This window comes from Erpetoichthys calabaricus, chromosome 3 (assembly GCF_900747795.2).
Source record: "Erpetoichthys calabaricus chromosome 3, fErpCal1.3, whole genome shotgun sequence".
Taxonomy (NCBI): Eukaryota; Metazoa; Chordata; class Cladistia; order Polypteriformes; family Polypteridae; genus Erpetoichthys; species Erpetoichthys calabaricus.
This window is the reverse complement of record NC_041396.2, coordinates 174,954,216-174,975,929: the sequence shown is the minus strand read 5'-3', so window position 1 is coordinate 174,975,929 and position 21,714 is coordinate 174,954,216. Positions and strand designations below refer to the sequence as shown.

The window sequence follows — 21,714 nt, the reverse complement described above, 5'->3', positions numbered from 1 at the left end:
ATTAAAATAAAATATAACAAGTGCAACTTGGTGATGACATCTTTACCAGCTGAACCATCATTTAGGCAAACTGTATTAATATGGACCTTGCTTCAAGCTAAGCTATACTGGGAAGAAAAAACAAACTATATGTCGAGAACAATGTCGACATTTCCACTTTATTCTCGCTGTTTATGTTGAGATTAAAGTCAACATTTCCACTTTATTCTCAATAGTTTACTTCATAATTAAAGCAGAATGTCGTAAACTAAACTTCCTAAAATCAATGTTTAATCAATTACTTAATTTACCCCGTCATAAATTAATGCAGCACATTAAATGCTTTGTGTTACGTTCCCCGACCCAGTGGTTAATCACTATGCTTCTTAAACTGACTTCCACGGCACTAAGAGAAGACAGCGATCACCATACAGAATCCATTCACTTCATGATATTCCTGCTTTCTGAAAATTTAGAATGCTAATATAAATACTTGATATCATTTTCATGATGAAATGCATTAAAGCAGGTATTACACATGCACGGTAGTGAGGCGGTAGTGCTGCTCCCTCGCAGAGAAGAAGAGTTTCTGCATTCCATCTCAGCTGATATTATTTACATGTTTATAGCAAGGACAAAAAATTTAATCAAGATGGTAAAGTCAGTTATAATACTTTTCTCAAGGTGATATCAGTCTGACATAATAGACCCAGGAAAGACTCTCGTCCTTAAAATTGCTGTAATAATCCAGAATGAGGTCCTTGCTCTTGTTAGGAAGATGATATTTTTGGAGAATTACCTCGGCTATACCCATAAGCATTGGCAAGGTCCAGCCATAACAAAACTGGGTTTGCTTTATCTTTGTGAGATTCTGTAGTGATTTGTGTATCTACACCAGTGTTCTCCAAAACATCCTGGCACAGAAGTATGTATTCGTAAACAAGTCTATCATTCAGCATTAAAATACACTGAGGAATGTCTTGCCCTCCACACTAAGAAGTGAGATGCATATAAATGAATTGATATTTTTCCGGTTCTCTTATTTTGGGATCTAAACATCCTCTGCATACTTTCACTGGCCTTGTACACAATGTGAGGCACTCCACTGGGGACAGTGGTGGAGGCTGATCTTGCTCCAGTTGGGTTGTAGCGAATTTGATAATGGGCATTGCTGTGTTCAAAGTCTTGCCTTTTTTCTGGGTCACTTAGGGGTGCTGTGCAGGTAACAGTTCACTTCTTTCACTGAGCACATGAGCTGACCACTATGCTTATTCCCTACTACATTCTTGGTGAAGATGATGGGTTGGCAATAAAGGAGGCCTGTTTTATTTCAACTACTTCTATTCCACCCAACCTAGGACTGCCATTATCTTTTTTTCCTTAGGCTGTTCTGTAGCTTCACAAGTGGTTGTTGCATATCTTTGCTGGTTCTCTCATACTGCAGTTTCAGAGTTTGGATCTCTTGCTTCAAGTGATACATCTTAGTGACTCTGCCGTTCATGAAGTATTCTGTGTTTGTGTCTGGTTTTACACATCCAAACCTTTCCAAGGCATACTAAAGTTGACTCTGATTCATTTGGCTTTGGCTGAATAAGTTCACATCTTCATCAAACTGAGGTGGAGGGGTGTTGGTGGCACTTCTGATCTGTAGCTGCTTCTGAACTATTGTTTAGAAAATGGGTGTTTCAGACGCACAGAGGGATGGACTACACCTGTATATCACCAGGATCTGGTCCTATGCACTACACATTTCTCTCTCTCTCCTGATCCGAGAATTTCATTCTAGCTTGGATTTTAAGGCCATGCAAGTTCTTCCTTTAATTGCATCTAGCCTTTAGCATGGGTTGCTAATCTTGGGTCCGTCCTATTGAGGATCTCATTCACCACCCATTTAAGACTCCCCAGGAGGTATGTTCCTAAAGGCTTTCCCATAGCGTTTCTTGGGTTTCCTCCTCATGGAAGATGCAGTTAATCTATTCTGTCTCCATTCTGTCATTTCATACTGTCAACTATCTCTCCAGTAGTCGCCAATCTTTACTTAGTTGTTACTGAGCCTGTTCCTAAGAGTCACTGGATGGGCCAGACTGTGCCTGGATGCATTGTCAGTGATGTAACGTCAGACTCCCTTGCCCAGGTTCCCAGCAGCAGCAAGACCTTGGGTCTGCCCTCTTAATCGGTAGGCAATGTAAATAACTGCTATGATTGACTTTGCCTTAACCAAAACAGTAATTTGCTCATATCCGTTACAGATTGTCAGGTCTTATTGTTCTACATTAATAACTTGACATTCTTAGATCTAAACCAATTCAAGGTCACAGGGGCTAAAGAAGTATGGCCTTTTAAAGTACGACTTGGCACGTTGCCTCACCTGGGATAAAATAAGTACTATCAGCACATGCTCCCAACCTCTTAATATATAGTATTATTTGGTGTTATAAAAAAATCTTAAGATTAATAAAAGGAAATCAGCTACTTGTTTAAATATTCAATCCCCATAGTTTGATATTATGTAGGGCCACCTTTAATAGCAGTATGAACATTTAGATCTTTTGAGGCATGTACAGTATATACCAGCTTTGCACACTGTCTGTGATTTTTGTCTCTTTCTTAATGGCAGTTTCACTTCAGGTTGTTTAGGTAGCTGGGTGATGTTTCTACACTGCAGTTTTCAAATAGTGACACAGATTCTCAGATGGATTAAGATCAGAGTTTTGACTGGGCCATCATAAGACATTAATATTTTTGCCCTTGACTGGAAAATGTGAAAGTCATGGCAAAGTTATTTTATATTTGCAATCATTGTCCTCCTTAAAGGTGAATGTTTTCCCCCAAGTTACAGTTTTTAAACATAACAAAACAGGTTCACTTTGTGTATTTGCTTGTATTTTCCACCATTCATTCCTCCTCCTTTCTTCCTGCTACAAAAAGCAGCCCCACAGATATCAGTTAGGCATTAATACATTAGTTCTGCTCATCTCTTTGAACTTTTTACAAAAGGCCTGATCTTGGTCTCATCTATCCATAAAACTTTTCACTCATCAAATCTACATCACTTTCACATTTTTTGGCAAATTCCAAACATGTTTTTGCATAGTTTATTGTCTGAGTAAAGGCTTCTCGTTTTTTGTTTTTTTTTTTGCCACCCTCACGTAGAGGCTAGTGTTGTGCAGTGCTTTAGTCCAGAATAACTCTGTAGCTCCCTCAGAGTGATTGCATTTCTCTTTCCCTTCTCTGTCAAGACTTTTATCTTTTGTTGTGGACAACTTTTTGTAAAGCAATGTTTGGATGGTTTGCTCCAGCTTTTATTTACTGACAATTGAACCAACAGTGCCCACTGGGACAACCAAACATATTTTTTTTTACTCATTTTTTACATTCATTATTCATTTCACAGACATTCTACAGATTCACAACCTAAATAATACTCCCTTTAACTGTGTATTTTTTAATTCAGATAATGTGGCAGTTTTTTTTTTTTTTCTTTCAATGATTCATTAGTGGAGGGCAATTGTTTTCCATCTGTGTAAACTCAAGGTTCCATAACACAGAGACTGAATACTTATGCAAGCTGCATATTTCCTTTTTTCAAATATACTGCAGTGTCTAACCTAACCTTAAAAAATGAGTTTTAGTGCTTTGAAATAAAAATATCACAGAGAACAAATTAATTGATTTTAGTAAAGAATTGCTCAAGGTACAGAGCACTTCTATAATTGACTGTATATGTAAAAAAAATTTTTTTTGATTAATAATATGATTCATTTTGTTTCTCTTGGAGTATACTTGCTACTTGACTGATTAAACTGTAATTTTGGATCTTCACAGAGGAAAATCCCATGGATATAGAAGCTGAACCTGCTGATTTAGATAATAAGGAGGAGAAAGATGAATCACTTCAGGAGGAACAACCTAAGGAGAGCGAAGACAGGGAAGGAAAAAATGAGCAGGGTGTTTCAGAGGATGGGGAGCAAGAAATGGAACAAGAAAATGAAGGTAAAGAAGATCATGATAAAGAGGCAGACGATCAAGAAAATGAGAGTGAAGAGAACATGGAGATAAATGAAGAGGAGAAGGAGAGCAAAAATGATATCTCAAAAGATGATGATGATGATGATAACAATACTACTAAAGATGAAGACAATTCTGTCTCAAAAGACTTTGGCCATCAATCCAAGGTTGGATTTTTACATACATTTTTGGTATTGGGTACACTATTAATCCCCAAAGGGGAAATTGTCTTTTTGCATGACCTTTGGGAATCAGAGCACAAGGGACCTGCAAAATTGATCCAAGAGCGCTGTACAATAGTCAGTATTTACAATGCAACATTTGTTTTGACCAATATAGACCAGTAATACAATAGAACACTTTGAAAGTATTTATTACCCTTAAAAATCAGGAACACCTTCCTCAAAATTATTTTGGGGAAAACAAAAACAAGGGGCCTTAAAATTATAGCTACTAAAGAATGAATAAAGTTTGTGAACAGTTTGAGTGGATCTGCTGATTTGAGTATCATTGTTTATGAATGAGAACGCTGTTGTTCAGGGCACTGACTGCAATCAGTAATCATGTCTCTTTGCTCTTTCCCCTCACCATTCCATCTGAAGCTTCCCAGATCTCTAGTAGAGAACAGTCTTTAAAATGCCCAAGTACAATTATTTTTGGGCTCAAAGATTACTTTCAACTACCGTAACTTCCAGTGAGTAGCTCTTCCTTAAGTGCTACTGGCCATAGGCAGTCCCCCTAATTTAAAAATTCACAGTAAATTTCTGATTTTTGGAATGTTTCTAGATGAAATGACTCCCGTGTACTTTGAATACTAAGAATTATAGGTTATTGTGACTAGAAAAATCTTAAAACCTGCAGAATTATCAAGGTTCATGTTTTAACAATAGACTAGTAATTATACTGTTTCACCCCATAAGGCATTATTTTGCCTAAATTAAATACCCAAAAATGAATGGCTTTTATTGCGCCTATGTAATAAAGTAGCTTTAAATCACTTTGAATTTTTTAAAAAGAAAGTTTATAATTAAAAACCTTTGTTTCATATTACTATCAACTAAATAAAATACAAAAAATTAGACATTTTATTCATTACTCTTCAAAAAAACTGGGTTTTACTGTACATAATAATAATAACCAAGACATTCTATGATGCATAACCCTGGAATCAATTTTCTTTTGTACTCCAATCTTTTAGCTATCATTATACCAAGTTTAAGTGTCATATCTCATAGCTTTGCAAAGTTTAGAAACATTTTGCGTACCCATTTGGAAACATTTAGTCTGTTGCACCTAAACAATCTCTTAAAACCAGTATTGCAGTTAGTTATATTTTTGTTTTTTAGGGGAAGATATATATACAGTAATCCCTCGCTATATCGCGCTTCGCCTTTCGCGGCTTCACTCCATCGCGGATTTTATATGTAAGCATATTTAAATATATATCGCGGATTTTTCGCTGCTTCGCGGGTTTCTGCGGACAATGGGTCTTTTAATTTCTGGTACATGCTTCCTCAGTTGGTTTGCCCAGTTCATTTCATACAAGGGACGCTATTGGCAGATGGCTGAGAAGCTACCCAACGTACTTTCTCTCTCTCTCTCTTGCGCTGACGTAGGGGGGTGTGAGCAGGGGGGCTGTTCGCACACCTAGACGATACGGACGCTCGTCTAAAAATGCTGAAAGATTATCTACACGTTGCTATCTTTTGTGCAGCTGCTTCCTGAAACGACATGCTGAACGGTGCTTCGCATACTTAAAAGCACGAAGGGCACTTATTGATTTTTTTTATCTGTCTCTCTCTCTCTCTCTCTCTATCTCTCTCTCTCTCTCTGCTCCCTGCTCCTGACGGAGTGGGTGTGAGCTGCCGCCTTCAACAGCTTTGTGCCGCGGGTGCTTCGCATACTTAAAAGCAGCCCTATTGATTTGTTTGCTCCTTTGAAGAGGAAGATATGTTTGCATTCTTTTAATTGTGAGACTGAACTGTCATCTCTGTCTTGTCATGGAGCACAGTTTAAACTTTTGAAAAAGAGACAAATGTTTGTTTGCAGTGTTTGAATAACGTTCCTGTCTCTCTACAACCTCCTGTGTTTCTGCGCATATCTGTGACCCAAGCATGACAATATAAAAATAACCATATAAACATATGGTTTCTACTTCGTGGATTTTCTTATTTCGCGGGTGGCTCTGGAACGCAACCCCCGCGATGGAGAAGGGATTACTGTATACACATACATATACATACAGTATATAATACAGTAGAACCTCTGTTTGCGAGCATCATTCGTTCCGGAAACGCGCTCGTAGTCCAAAGCACTCGTATATCAAAGTGAATTTCCCCATAAGAAATAATGGAAACTCAGATAATTTGTTCCACATTCCAAAACTATTCATATAAAAATGATTAATACAAAATATAAAGTAAAAATACATAAAACAAATTAACCTGCACTTTACCTTTGAAAAGAATCATGGCTGGTGTGAGTGAGTTTCTAAACTCTTGTGGGATTGCACCCAACGGGGCGACACACGGAAGAGCGTCCCAAAGCAATCGCAGTCTCCCAGCGCTGTAGCAGTTCGCCGTAAAAGCGAATCCGAAAAGATGGCGGACATGCTATAAGCGCCTTCCGTCGATGGGTAATACAAGGAACATTATAAATGCGCAGGGCCCTGCCTGACAGCTGTGTCTGTGTATAGGAGAGCGGCAGATCCCGCTACAATAAATAACCGTGCTGTTGCTGTTTCAAGCTGAATAAAGCTGGTGTTGCTAAAGTACTGAGACTCAGCTTCGTGTTTTAGGATGCAAGACGGGGACTCGCACGTCACAGCACACACACGCACACACAGTCACAATCCTAATGCTGCAGTAAACAGTATACGCTCGTACGGATGTTGACTATATGAGTGAGGCACGCCGACTCGGATGGAGAATAGGAGACGATTGCCCACAATCCCGTAGCGAGAGAGAAGAACCATCAGCTCAGTTGTGATCACATGACACTCAGCAGACAAAGCGTATACATACTACTCATACTGCAAGACCTTGCTCGTTTATCAAGTCAAAATTTATTAAAAATTTTTGCTTGTCTTGTATATAATATACAAGACAAGCAAAATATATATATAATGGCGGACAAAAGTATACAGTAATCCCTCCTCCATCGCGGGGGTTGCGTTCCAGAGGCACCCGCGAAATAAAATCCGCGAAGTAGAAACCATATATTTATATGGTTATTTTTATATTGTCATGCTTGGGTCACAGATTTGCGCAGAAACACAGGAGGTTGTAGAGAGACAGGAACGTTATTCAAACACTGCAAACAAACATTTGTCTCTTTTTCAAAAGTTTAAACTGTGCTCCATGACAAGACAGATGACAGTTCCGTCTCACAATTAAAAGAATGCAAACATATCTACCTCTTCAAAGGAGTGCGTGTCAGGAGCAGTGACTGTCACAGAGATAGCCCTATTGATTTGTTTGCATTTCTCTCTGTTTGGCTTTTAAGTATGCGAAGCACCGCGGCACAAAGCTGTTGAAGGCGGCAGCTCACACCCCCTCCGTCAGAAGCAGATAAAGAGAGAGAGAGAGAGAGAGAGAGTTTGTTTTTCAAGCACAAATCAATACGTGCCCTTCGAGCTTTTAAGTATGCGAAGCGCTGTACAGCATGTCGTTTCAGAAAGCAGCTGCACAAAAGATAGCAACTTGAAGATAATCTTTCAGCATTTTTAGACGAGCGTCCGTATCGTCTAGGTGTGCGAACAGCCCCCCTGCTCACACCCCCTACGTCAGGATCACAGAAAGTCAGCGCAAGAGAGAGAGAGAAAGTAAGTTGGGTAGCTTCTCAGCCATCTGCCAATAGTGTCCCTTGTATGAAATCAACTGGGCAAACCAACTGAGGAAGCATGTACCAGAAATTAAAAGACCCATTGTCCGCAGAAACCCGCGAAGCAGCGAAAAATCCGCGATATATATTTAAATATGCTTACATATAAAATCCGCGATGGAGTGAAGCCGCGAAAGGCGAAGCGCGATATAGCGAGGGATTACTGTATTTACATTTATTCGTATGGAAAAAGACATGCATGTTATGATTATTATAATAACTTTATTAATGCAAAAGAATGTCACTATGGTATAGTGCACTAGGTACAATGTTGTAAGTGCTCAAATTGCCGGCTTTCATTATTTACACATTCTTGTAGTCTGCTTGCTACACTCAAAGCACACTTTAATAATAATAAGATGACAAATAATACAAATAAATGCAGTAATTAATAAATAAATAAATAATACAAGAATAAACTCTATTTTGCATACGCACAACTGTAAACCTACTTTTACCCACCCTGTGTATGTTTTAACACACATATGCACACACACACTAACGTATCATTCTGAAGCTACCTATAAACAATATCTAACTATATACATATGGTTATGTATTCATCCAAACCTTTAATTTCAAAATGATTTAAACAATTCTGCATACTACCAGACACAGAGAAATTGTCCAGAAGATTGATATTTTTGTGCTGCAATTAACAAATTGTCTTCCTTGTCCCACAAAAGTTTAGTGTGTTTTAATTTTAGTTTATTCCAGATGTGAAATGAAAGAAAAAAGGAAAAATAGACAAACTACATACATCCATTTTCATACTAGTTTCTTCCATTGTTTAGGCAGTGCCTTTCCTTGCTGCTGTAGGTGAAGGACAGGAAACAGCCCTAGACAGAACACACACCTACACCATTCACACAGTGTCCAATCAACATAAACCGCACAATTTTCACATTTTCACAAAACTGGCTTGTGGGATTGATTTGATTCGAACCTAGTTTTGTAAAACTTGACTTGCTTGTGTGGGATGTTATTTGATATTAATAAATTCAATAAACTGTTAAAAAAAAACAAACTGACTTATTCAAAACAGTTGGACATTGGAAGTGAACAGTCACATTTGATTGAAGCGGGTGACATGATACAAGTAGATTCAATATTTGATCTAATGGGGGTTTGGGCAGCTTGCCTTCTTTCTAGTGTGCATCCTGCTTCCATCTCTTTCCCAAGTAAATGACACACATGCACCCAGCCATCCGCATAATTTTAAAGAAAATGTGATTTCTCAGTCCAGGCCATCACCTTCTGTTCCTCTATGGTCCAGTTCTAACACTAACATGCCCATTATATGCGCTGTAGGTGGTGTTCAGGGGTCATCATGGGCACTGTTACAGATCTGCAGCTATGCAGTACAAGGCACTGTGTAATCTGACACCCTTTTCTCAATTTGTACTATAGTCTGTGGGATTGGCTCAGTCTAGCCTTTGCTCCCTGTTCTCGTTAGTGAGCCTCAGGCACCCATGAGGGTTTATTGGTTGTCCTTCCTCAGACCACATTTGGTAGGTACTAACCACCGCATACTGGGAACACCTCACAAGACATGCTGTTTTGAAGATGCTCAGACCCAGCCATTTAGCTGTCACAGATTAGCCATTGTCAAAGTCGCTCAGATCTTTGTGCTTGCCCATTTATCTTGCTTCCAACACATCCCCTTCAACAACTGACTGTTCACTTGCTGACTAATATATCCCACTCCTTGACAAGTGCCATTGTCAAGAGATAATCACTGTTGTTCACCTGTCTGTGGTTTTAATGTTGTGGCTGATCGGTGTGTCCTTATCCATTTCATACCTTTTTAGGTTTCTTGTGCACAAACATAGAGTTTGTTGTTTTGCTTCAAAATATTCTGGTTTGTTTCAAAACTTAAGAGTCTCATTGTATTTTGTGATGGCTAGGAAGAAGAGGTTTTAAACGAAGATGAGAATGACCTTCCGGAGTCTGAAAACAGAAGAGAGCATGAATCTGATGGCCAGACAGGAGAGGAAAACCAGCAGAGTGATACTGCAGTGGAGCTTGCTGGAGCTGCATCTGAGAAGGATGAAGTTAAAGAGGTCAGCAGTCTTTTTGTGCTATTATTGATTTGTTACTGTATGGACATGTCAACAGTCTGTATGTTTTTCTTTGTTGTTTTTCTCAAGGATAGCAAATGGTAACAAATGAGCTCCTGCATCTGAGTTGGTTAGCTAAATACTGTTCATTTCCTTGCAGTCTCTTATCTATGTTGACAACTGAGTAAAGACAAGGGTATTGAAGGTGATGGATGATGTGTTTATTTTTCTTCCAAAGGAATATGGCAGTGGTGCTGCTGATGCTAACCAGGCTGAAGGCCATGAATCAAAACTTGTAGCACAAGTCTCATCTCAGAAGCACACAATAAGTAAAACTCAAGTATGTATATATATATATTCAGTTTCTCAGATGGAATAGCACAAAAGAGGAACATTACTTTAAAGATGTTTTCTTCTTATGTAATTATTTAAATAATTACATTCACATAAATAGAAATGGAAAATAAGATATGTGAATGCTATAAATTGAAAAAGCTCTCATTAAGTTATATAATAAATCAAAGACTGTTACAGTATGTATATTGTTCACTATGGTTTTAAAAAGATAACATACAATTTTATACATCAGTGCATATTAGAAAATTAGAACACTGTGATGAGAACAGACTATTCAGCTAAGCAAGGCATGTCACTTCGGTTTACGTACTTTCCCAAAAATAGCATCAAGTTGAGAATTGAAAGCCCTAAAAATTCTTTGGTCTACCGTGCTATTTATTAACCTATTCCAGACGAATGCTGAGGCCTGTGTAAAAATTTTCACCTATGGTATGGCGATTGGTAAAGGTAAAATGGAATAGTTATTGGTTCTGAGTTGTTAAATCAAGTCAAAGCGAAACAAGTAGGCTCCATTAGGAGTGAATAGTACGTTTCTAATTAAGAAAGTGGCTGCAGTGAAAACCTACAGCCTGTGTGGCATTCCGGGATCTTAGTTTGACAAGCCTTACCTAGATGTTCCCCTAGATTGCTGAACTAATGTTCTATGGACAGTTGGGTCAAAGTTTGAACTTTTCAATTATCTTGGGTTAAAGTGAAGCGGACTGAACATGACATGTCCCAGGCACTGTTTTCTACACAACAATTTACTTCATTATCCTTCTTGGGCAGTTGCTCAGTTTTGTTGAGACATCATGAAACCTAGAAGAGCATGCAAAAAACATTTAAATCCCAAAGAGAATTTACCTCACTCCACAATCAATGTGGAGTTTTACAGTTGCAAGGCAGCGATGCTAACGTACTGCTCTAGCAAGTGTCAGTGTTTCCATGTTTTAGTGCAGAAGTGGCACAAATGTATAAAAGTTTGTATTATGCTGATTTGACTACTATAAATTGGGCATATGTGAGTGAGCATGCCTTCTGATGGACTGGCACACCATCCATTGTTTGGAACACATGGGTGGAATCAGCTCAAATTGTACTGCAAAAGAAATGTGCAGGTTTTAGGATTACTGCAGTGTAATTTTATTATAGCTGTATTGAGTATAACTATGGTTCATTTAGTAATGTTTTTTTGTCACGAAATCACACCAAGATCCATCTTAGGTCACACGTGTTGCACTGTGGTAACTGGTAATGGTCATCCACAATCCCACGAGGTCTGGATCACAAAGGCCCTCAGAGGCTACTGTACGGTGTGACCTAACAGAAGCACTTCTATGCCCGTGCACACAGGAAGAGGCTATAAGCACTGCAAAGTGGAGCACTTCCTGGTGACCTCCCACCTTTCTGTACAGCACTGCCACTATGCATGTGTATTCCAGTAAGGTTTTATGGAGCGTATTAATCATGAGCACCCTATAGCTCTATAATATTTAACGTATATTTTAAGCTATCATTTTATTACCTTTTATATATAGCTTTTCCTTTTTTGATTGGTTTTTATATGTTTGACAGTAGTCTTTCCATTTTTGTTAGTGTAGTGCTGCTGCTGCTTATGGTGGCTTTGTACTTCATTTGGCATAGAGATATAATTGCCTAAGTTTTTAAATACCTTTTACAAATCTGAATACCATTTCTTTGTTTTTAAGCTCTTTCTATTCTGATAGGCTTTAAAAGACATTTGAATACATTGAAAATTCTAAAGCATTTTACTTATCTAGCACTTATTCTCCATTGTATTGTTTTCTTTGTATTCATTCATCAGTTTGTTTTCCCCTCCTTAGTAGCAGAATGTTATTTCTTTGTCTACACTGCTTTTTCCTTTCTCAGAGTTTCAAACGGAAGCCTGGTCAGGCAGATAATGAGAGATCCACTGGGGATGTCAATGAGAGAGTCCACAAGAAACTGCGTACATTAGACACTAAGAGTGAAAAGAAAGAAAAAACAGCCCAAAGTGAGAGGATGAAGCAAGAATCCGATGTCTATGAGCACATTAAAGAATCATATGAGGCATACGATGCTCAGACGTATGGTAAGCTTACAATTTTGTCTCAATTCTCCAATATTCAGTAGACCTTTATGTGCCATTTTCTATTAGACATTTTGTCCATCCATCCATTTTCCAACCCGCTGAATCCGAACACAGGGTCACGGGGGTCTGCTGGAGCCAATCCCAGCCAACACAGGGCACAAGGCAGGAACCAATCCCAGACAGGGTGCCAACCCACTGCAGGACATAGACATTTTATGTAATGCTTAAATTTTGTTACAGTTTAATTCTTGGGGGAGGTTGTTGTTCCATGTCAAATGCTCATAAGCCAGCCAGATAACATGACTCCAGTGTTTTGTTCTTTAATTTATTGGCAATGAATTAATTTAATTCATGACTTTTACATCATAGATAGCTAGTATTTAGCTATAGAGTAGATGTCAGTGAGTCATGTTAGCTTTAATTCTTTTATTATCTTGAACTGTACAGTATTTAGATATAACCTTATGAGCTAGGAATTGTCCCTTAACCACAATTTCAAGTCCTACTTCGATTTCACTGTGTGTCTATGATCAAGTGACATTGTATCTATGTATGTATAAGCATATGTGACTATGTGTATACATTATAAAATGTATATGAGCAGGGTACAGTTCATTATGTGTACATTACCTTGGGTAAAAGGATTAGCCAAGTAAATCGTAATCATAATTTTTGTATGCAGATGTTGCCAGTGCAGAACAACAGGACCCAGCTAAAGCTGTCTTTGAAACTGACGAGGGGACAGATGATATCTCTATGAAGCCAGAAGAGCAAGAGGATGATCTGCAAGCAGTGGATGCCCAGGAATTGAAGCCAGAACAAAACAAACATCTTTCAAGCAAAAAGGATGGTATGATCAAAAAAACTGATTTAATGTAATAATTGGTGTACTGTTTGATTGTGTATGTATAATCATGAAAACTTATTTGAATTTCAATTTCTGTATTTTGGCGACATCAGTTTTAGGTTTCTATTGTTAGAAATGGTGTGGTGAATAAAGTATTGCATGTGTCTTAAATAACACCAAAATTGTGATAAAATGAAGTAAAATTGACTGGATGCCTCTTATTAGGTTTAGAGACTGCTGAAATGGATCTGAAGCCTCTGGAGAGAGAAGAGGACAATATAGAAAAACAGGAGTCTGAATATGCAAGTGCCGATGAGAAAACTGCCCGGACCACAGAGTCTTTGATCTGCACAGTCATGGAGCATCTTATGGATACGGGAGAGGTGACAGAGCCAGTTAAATATATGAGTTGTTGATATGTGTGTGTAAATGTTTTAAAATATAAATCTTAGCGTACATTTAAAGATATTTTAGAAGAAGATTCACTGATGCAGTGTTCAAATCAATGGCACATTCAGACCCAAGTCATTTGCCAATGTAATCTTGCTGCCTAAATCGTTTAATCAATAGTCTAAGAGAGACATTGTTATTGGATTTCTATGCTAACCACTCAGCTGTCAACTTATTATTTCTTGAAGGTGAGTTGGCTTAGATGGTTACATTGGCAAGTAGATAAACCTTTGACTCCAACAGGATAATATAAGCATCCTGTGGGCACCTGCCATGTGCCTTCATTTAGGATGAGTTCAAATCTAGTTTTAGTAGAGCTTTTTTCCACAACTTAAGGGAGGTCAGGAACTTAGAGTCCAAGTGGAGGCTAAACAGTGGCCAATGATTGACATAGCAGTGCATAGAGCATGCGGTGACAAAAGTATTCAGGAAGAAGATGTCCGTGTGCCACACCTAGCCACAATATCTCTGAAAAGGATGTTTAATGATTAAATCCATCAATCTGGGGATGCACCCATTCCAGTAAGCATTGGGCACGAGACAGAAATAAAATCCCTGGACAGGGCATCAGCTCATCTCAAGGAAAATGAATACAAGCACTCGCATACACTAGCATCATTTTAGTGTCACCAGATCCGCAAACCATCATGTCTTTGGAAGGAAACTGGAACACACTGTGGAAAACCCACCAGGACAACATGCAAACTCTAGGCAGGAAACACCAGGGATGTGACTCCCTACTGTGAGGCAGCAGCACTACCGCTCTGCCACCGTGCCACCCCAATATGTGTAATCATTTACAACATTATTCATTATTTAAACAAAGTTAACAACTTACCTGTAAAATGTAATATACATAGTTTAATGCATTTCATCATGAAATTGATATCAAGTATAAATCTAAGGAATCTAAATGTTCAAAGAGCTGGAATATCATAAATGTAATATGTTCTGTGTGGCAATTGCTGCTGTCAGTTCAGGAGGAAGCCCCAGAAGCACATAGCGATTAACAACTGGGCCCATTTTAAGATGATGTTTATGACGGTCTACTTTAATGATAAAGTAAACTTTGAAGTTAAAGTGGACATTTCAAATGCAGAAAGAAAAGACTGCATAGAAGATGGTATGTGAGACTTTTAAAATGTATCGTGTCATTACGTTGGGGAATATGCGACGCTTGAATATAAAAGCACCACAAATGCATTTGTATGTCAGAATCGAACCATTCATCAAACATCGAAGCAAACACATTTATCCCAGAGGATCCTCAAAGCGGCCTTCTGTCACATGTAGATAGTAAACAGACTCTGAAGTCACATTCCGACTTTTATCACACTGCACCCCCTGACTTTTTGATGGTACTGCAACTCACACACACGTTGCGTTAATTTCTGAGGACGTGCTCAGAGGACACATCAAATGAACGCTGGGAACATGTGGCAGCCATGTTGTGTGCATGTATGCATTCTTTGTGTGAAGTGTAAACTTAGGTAAGACCATGAGGATTGACTTTCATGTTTATTTAGGATTGAGCTTAGTCTGCTGTTTGTAAGAGGTGGGGAATTTCTAAGCTTGATGGAAGATCTCATGGGAAAGTGGAAGGAACAATTTTTGCAATTTCTTAAATGTAGTAAACACAATCTACTTGGAGGTAAAACTGGAGGAAGCATTGCAAGAAGCATCAAAATGGTTTGGGTCCGTTTCTGTGCCTGTGTGTACTGCCATGGTCACATATCTAAGGGGCTGGATGAGATTCAGTCAGAAAAACTAAAAGCACCGAGTGTTTGTTCAAGCACACTTGACTAATACTGTCTTGAATGTGACAGACAGTACGTAAGGTCTGGCACACTGAGGTTGTGATCCCTTTATCTGAAAGAGTGCATCCATTTACAGAAAGATCACACAACCTCTTTGGTAAAGCCTGTGCTAAGGAAACAAGACTCTTCCTGATGTTTTGAACCTTAGGTATATGATGAGCAGTGTGAATCCTGTTCTGGTTATGAAAGATTTAATTAGGTCTTGATCACTGAATGTGTATTTTGGTTTTTGTGGTAGTCTGTCAGTCTTCATTTTTTTCTCTTGAGGTTTGAGAAGGCTTCTGACTGTTCATCCTTTAGTGTCTTGTAGGAGATGGTACAAATGTATGGTTTTCTAATCCACTACTCTGTTGCCACTCTTTTTAAAGACCAAAAGTCATGCTCACATTCCTAGTCTATCTCTTGGGGCTAAAACATTGATCTTGGTCTTGATTGAAAGCTTTTGGCCCCAGGACATGACACATACATCTTTTTAATTCATAATTAAGTATTGTGTTTATTGATTATTGAATGTAATGAGCCAATCTGTAATATGAAAAAGTAAAAAGAAGGCTGGCAACATCTACTGAGCATGAAGAAGTACACAGAAGGAGTTTTAAGACAGAGCAATTGAGCCGCAGGAATACAACATGTCATAATTTTTTCATGGTGAAAACAAAACACCGTGTTCTCAAAATGGAAAAGTTCTGCTTGCTCTGTATGATTCGCGGGGTTTACGTTCCTAGAGCACCCGCGAATTGTGAAAAACCGCAACTTTTGGATGTGGGTAAAAAATGCCTTTAAAATGCCTATTTTTATAGTTTCAACCCTAAATACAGTATGCCCCCAAAGCACTTTAATTTCGTTGCAAACTCAGCTTAATACTGTACATTAATACATTACCTAAAAAATTACCTTAATACATTACCTAAAAACAGAATCTAAAGGTAAACCCGTCTACTGTACAGTACTGTACTGCTATGTCTCCCATGGTACGAGAATGTAAAATACCGATGTTACCGCAATACATACTGTAATTCATGCAAGCACTTTTTCTTTGGTATGCGCTGTCGTTTTCTTTGTTATAAGTAGAGTAAATACATAATAATTTCATTTAATTAAAATACAGTAAAATGTATGGATACTCACCAATAATGAATGATATTGATGACGATGATGAAATAGCTGTGCAGTACGATGCAGAGGATTTAAAACTCCTCGGGTGGCGCCTCTTCTTCAGGCACTTCAGGAGGAGTCGTATCTTTGGACGGGTCTTCTTCTGGTGGGGGTTTCATGCAGGCTTTTCTTTATAGGTTTCGGGAAAATTGTGATAGGAAGATGCTACATTGTCTCCTGTAGCGAACTGCTGGTACAATTTCCGTGCTTTCTCACGGATGATGTTACCGTCCAAGGGGGGATGTTCTTCCTGCATTCGGTGATCCACAGTGCCACGGCAGATTCCATCTTGACAATATTTTTATTCCTTACGGTCGTTACCTTTTTGGTACTATCACAGATACGGTACTCCAGATTGCTGCTTCGTTCTTTTTTATGTAGCATACAGTGCTTTCATTAATGCCATAGTGGCGTGCTACTGCAGCATAACTTTTTAGTTCCCGAAGCAAATCCAGTAGTTCAGCCTTCTCCTGGAGTGTTTTAAACTTCTTCTGGCGCTTAGGCTCAGTTCCACAAGCCTTAGAAGGTGCAGAGCGATTCGACGACATTGTATGCGTTTAAAAATAACAAAACAATAGCAAAATGGAAAACACGAGGACACTCAGCTGGAGACGCGTCACATGGCAGCAGTCAGTCATCATCAAGGAGAAATGAATAACGCTCTTGGATTGGCTACTTTCACCATCCCAAACCACGTTTCCCTCAGCGATTGCTTCCTGTTCTCTCTACAGGACAGTATTGCCACAAAAAAAGCCATAAAAAATTGCAAAGGATATTTGCGCTTTCCGCTAACAATTAGTTAGGTTCTAAGAAAAAATCCACAAACGACTGAGTCTGCGAACTCTGAACCGCGGGGGTCTACTGTAATATCATTTGTATTTTTTATGTTTTCAAACTGATGTAAGGAAAAAATTGCATTTAATGACTGATCAATAATTCAATATAATCACATTGTATCGATAACTCCGTTAAATAGATGGACTGCGGTAACATTTTCACTAATCTTACCTTTTTCTTATGTTTTTTTGTAGCTGCCTGAAACGCCACCAGAAAAATTAAGGGAGCAACTGGAGGAGCAGCTGGAAGCATGGCAGAATCAAACACCTGGAAGCCAAGAAGAGGTTAAAAAACTTTCCAGTCATTCTTTTCAGAAGATGCATATAGAAATCCCTAGATACACAGCTTGCAAGTATAAAGCACACACCAACATTACTTCATAGTTTACAAGACAGTTTTTGATGCTATGCGGTCACTGACTACATATGACATTCTGGTTTGACCACATATGAAATGAGTTGTCATTTCTAGATGCGGTTACCAAAATCTATGCAAATAACTTTAAAGTCTGCAATGTGTTTTAATGCAATGCAATGCAATTTAATCATGTCTGAATTGTTTGATTTGTTCATTTTAAACTGTGGAATACATCAAGGTAAAATGTGTCTCTGTCCCAAACATTATGGAAGGCACCGTACATCATAGCATACAGTTTTAAACACTCAGTGGCTGGATCATTTGATTCAAGTTGCCCTCTTTTCAGTATTTTTGCATACATTTTCCAACTTAGACCTTGAATGTGTAAAGGTTATGCTCAAAAAATATGTTAAGATCCAGTCTTAAGTGAGCTAGTTTTAATTGGTGTGGATTTATTTTTCATTTTGCTTGGATGAACATCAGTTATGACTTTAGGAGTCAATCCTGATAATCCTGTTGGGTTCACAAACTTCGTTTCAATACTGTATATACATTGAGGCCTTTTATTTATTTAGAAACACATTGTTTTGCTCCTAAAGCACATGTTTGATTGCATTTTTTGCTATAAGGCATATACTCTAAGTAGACTTTTACTTTAGGTCATTTTTAAATTTTGTAACTCAAGGGCAAGTATATTGTATGTCCTTCAGCAGTTCAATTTGACAAGCCTTTACTGTAGTGAAGATGTATTGATTGAATAGTATTTTCTAGATGTAGAGACTATCTTCTTTTTATAACTTTTGTTCCCCACCTTTTAAAAAATTTTTTAGGAAGCAACAGCAGCTGACATGTGGCGACAGTACCAGAGTTTGACTTCTTCGTTATCACAACAGTTATGTGAGCAGCTACGTCTTATTCTGGAACCAACACAAGCAGCTAAACTAAAGTAAGTCTTAGTGATGTCAGGCATATTTGCATGTGAGAAATGTAGTGTTTCTGTAATTACAGGTAAAACTATGTTGGAGGAAGAAAAAAGATTTTAATTTTGGCCATTCTTTGACTCATACTTTCTTATTTGATGAAATGATTTAATATTCAGTGAAGGGTTGGACTGTTTCACTTATCACACAACTTGTAACAAAAGACATGACTTGCTTAATGGACAGCAGACATGCTGTCAAGTTCAACTACAACAGTAGGATTTAGACGGCAGTTGTGTGCAGTTCTGCTGAAATCCTAAACATTCGGAGCCCTGTGTCACTTAAGTGCTGACGCTTTCTTTAATGCAATGACTGGACAGTTTGGGTAGCACCAGAAAGGTAAAAATCAGGAAGACAGAAGCTTTGGCATATTTCTTCAGTTGATAAGAAAAAAAAAAAAAGACTTTTAGCTTTTTGGAAACAAAATGTAGTTTTTCTTTTTTTAGATACTTATCAGTATCTTTATTTTTCAATTTAGATTTCAATTAATATTAATCATCTTTAGATTCACATACAGTAGGCAACTTTATGGTTGGACACTTGTAAGTCTGTAAACAGCTTTACAGGACAAATTATTTAAGGAGATGCCCAGCAGAAAAGATTTGCAAAAGTTAAACAAAAATGGGAATTTAATTAACAAAGTCCTTGTATTTCATCAGTGACACCTTCCATCTCGTCTGAAATAACAATAGTGGTAACAGAATACATCAAAGGATCTGCTCAAACCCAACAAACAAAATGGTCTAAAGTATGTTGATTTTTTAAAATTTAATTCATTGCTAAGTTACTCCGAAGTGTTTGTGGTTAGTGTACCTCAGAAATTTCCATTTGCACCCTCTCATGTGATGCTATTTTAGGTCTTGGTGTGAGTGGTAATGTTACCAGCTGATGTTTCATGTGTAGTGGTAGGACACTGAGGTTCTTTATAACAAACACTAGAAAAACACAAACATGCAGCATGTTTGGGTGCCAAATCCAGTAGGGCTGCACTATTTGTACAAATAATCATATTGCAAATATTCTGACACATTGTGATTGCGATTTAAACTGCGATATGCAAGTATTAAAGATACCATTTTTGCATTCTAGCTTCTTTCATTGCTGAAAGCAAGTGATGGCATAAATGATCACACTAAGATGACTTGATTTAGGAGCCTAAAAGTGATTAAGAAGGTTTCTGATTGGTCAGTCTTACTGCAAGTTCCACACATGCATAGTTCACAAAGCCAAACCCTCTACAAATGCACGAAGCAACTGGAGGTAGAATGTGTATTATTGGTGGAAAATCAAAGCCTTTTGTGGTTTAGCAATCCCATGGGTTCAGATTGCTATTTCAATTTTAATTTGATTAGTTGTGCAGTGATATTGGCCTGTGTGACACACAAAACACCTTAGCCATTGTGCAAGACCTTTGAGGTGGTTGTACAGTCCACCGTGCTACTAGACAGCCCATTTATCACAAACTCGCATTAACAGTATATACAAACATCTACAACACAAGACTCCATTACCAAAGAAAAGGCACGTTGAAGCTCATTTAAAGTTTGCTACACAACATATAGACAAGCCTATAAAATGCTGGTGGAATATAGTCTAGTCAAACAAGAGCCAAGTTAAATTTTTTGGCTATAGTACTGCACCACCATGTTTAGAGGAGAAATGGCATGGCACATCACCCGAAAAACACCATACCAACAGTGAAGTTTGGAGGTGGAAGCATCATGGTGTAGGGCTGTTTCTCGTCCCATGGTACTGGCAGACTTAATATAATTGAAGGAAGGATGAATGGGGCAATGTACCGAGAGATTATTGAAATTAATCTGCTGCCATCCACCAGGATGATGAGGATGAGACATGGGTGGATCTTTCAGTAGGACAACAATCCAAAACATACAGCAAAGGAAACACTCGGCTGGTTTCAGAGAAAGAAAATCAAGTTGTTAGAATGGCCCAGTCAATCACCTGACTTAAATCCAATTGAACATTTGTGGAAGGAACTAAAGATCCGAGTTCACAAGAGGGCCCCCTGGAATCTTCAAGATTTAAAGACAATGACTTTAGAAGAAGGGGTCAAAATCACACCTGAGCACTGCAGGCAACTGGTCTCCTCATACAGGAAAAGTCTTGAAGCTGTCATTTCAAAAAAAGGCTTCATCACTAAGTATTTAATTAGCGTGTTCAATTCTTTTTCCCTTGTCCTTCCACTTTATTACTAATACCTTTATTCATGGCCTTTGGTGTTGTGAATTTTTTTATATTTGTGGATTTCTTGAGTTAATACCAATGTCTGGTATGAGATTCATGTGAGTAGCCTCATTGGAAATATATTTACTGAAGACAATGTTGACACTTCGATATTTATTTCCCCTGCTGTATGTATAGATTTTTAAAAAATAAACGTTTGTGCGTGTGTGTTTAAAATAAATGTGATAGTGTGTGTGTTTTTGCATGTTTCATCTTTCGTCACAGACTTTGCCACTTTAGTGCTAGCGACTTGTTCTTGACTTCTGTTTCCTCCATCTCTGACTCCATAAAGTGAAGGGCAGGAGTTTATTGAGCTAATTCTATTTATATTTCCTTCGCTTCAAACAAAACTGTTGAAAAGGTCCAATGGTTTTAACAAAATAAATAGAAGTTGCCCAAGCAGTGCTGGTGATGACTGCACGTGCCTTGCTAGGACTGCCCTCCCTTCACAAGCCGCTCCTTTTGTGTTGTGTGCTTCAATGCTTTGATAAGTTCCAGGTCACAGAATACAAGTTGCTTGTAAATATGGGTATTCTGAAACATGCAAATGCAATAGTGAGCTTTTGCAGGTTACTTGTGTGACTCTTGGAAGGCTGTGTTAATTATTATATAGGCTGTTGATGATAAAAGAATTGATTATATGAATTAGTATGATACAGTTAACAATTCA

At 38.2% G+C, this 21,714-nt stretch overlaps 1 protein-coding gene across 2 annotated transcripts in view; it reads left to right on the top strand.

The window, feature by feature from the left end:
- The window catches only part of mdn1 (midasin AAA ATPase 1), a 306,186-nt gene that overhangs the window by 271,446 nt on the left and 13,026 nt on the right, over positions 1–21,714 (top strand). For both annotated transcript variants that reach the window (XM_028791087.2, XM_051925449.1), the window contains exons 89-96: positions 3,805–4,154; positions 9,777–9,932; positions 10,168–10,269; positions 12,156–12,357; positions 13,040–13,207; positions 13,430–13,587; positions 17,658–17,747; positions 18,651–18,766. In XM_028791087.2, coding sequence (XP_028646920.2) covers positions 3,805–4,154; positions 9,777–9,932; positions 10,168–10,269; positions 12,156–12,357; positions 13,040–13,207; positions 13,430–13,587; positions 17,658–17,747; positions 18,651–18,766 — 1,342 coding nt within the window. The remainder of the gene's footprint in view (positions 1–3,804; positions 4,155–9,776; positions 9,933–10,167; positions 10,270–12,155; positions 12,358–13,039; positions 13,208–13,429; positions 13,588–17,657; positions 17,748–18,650; positions 18,767–21,714) is intronic.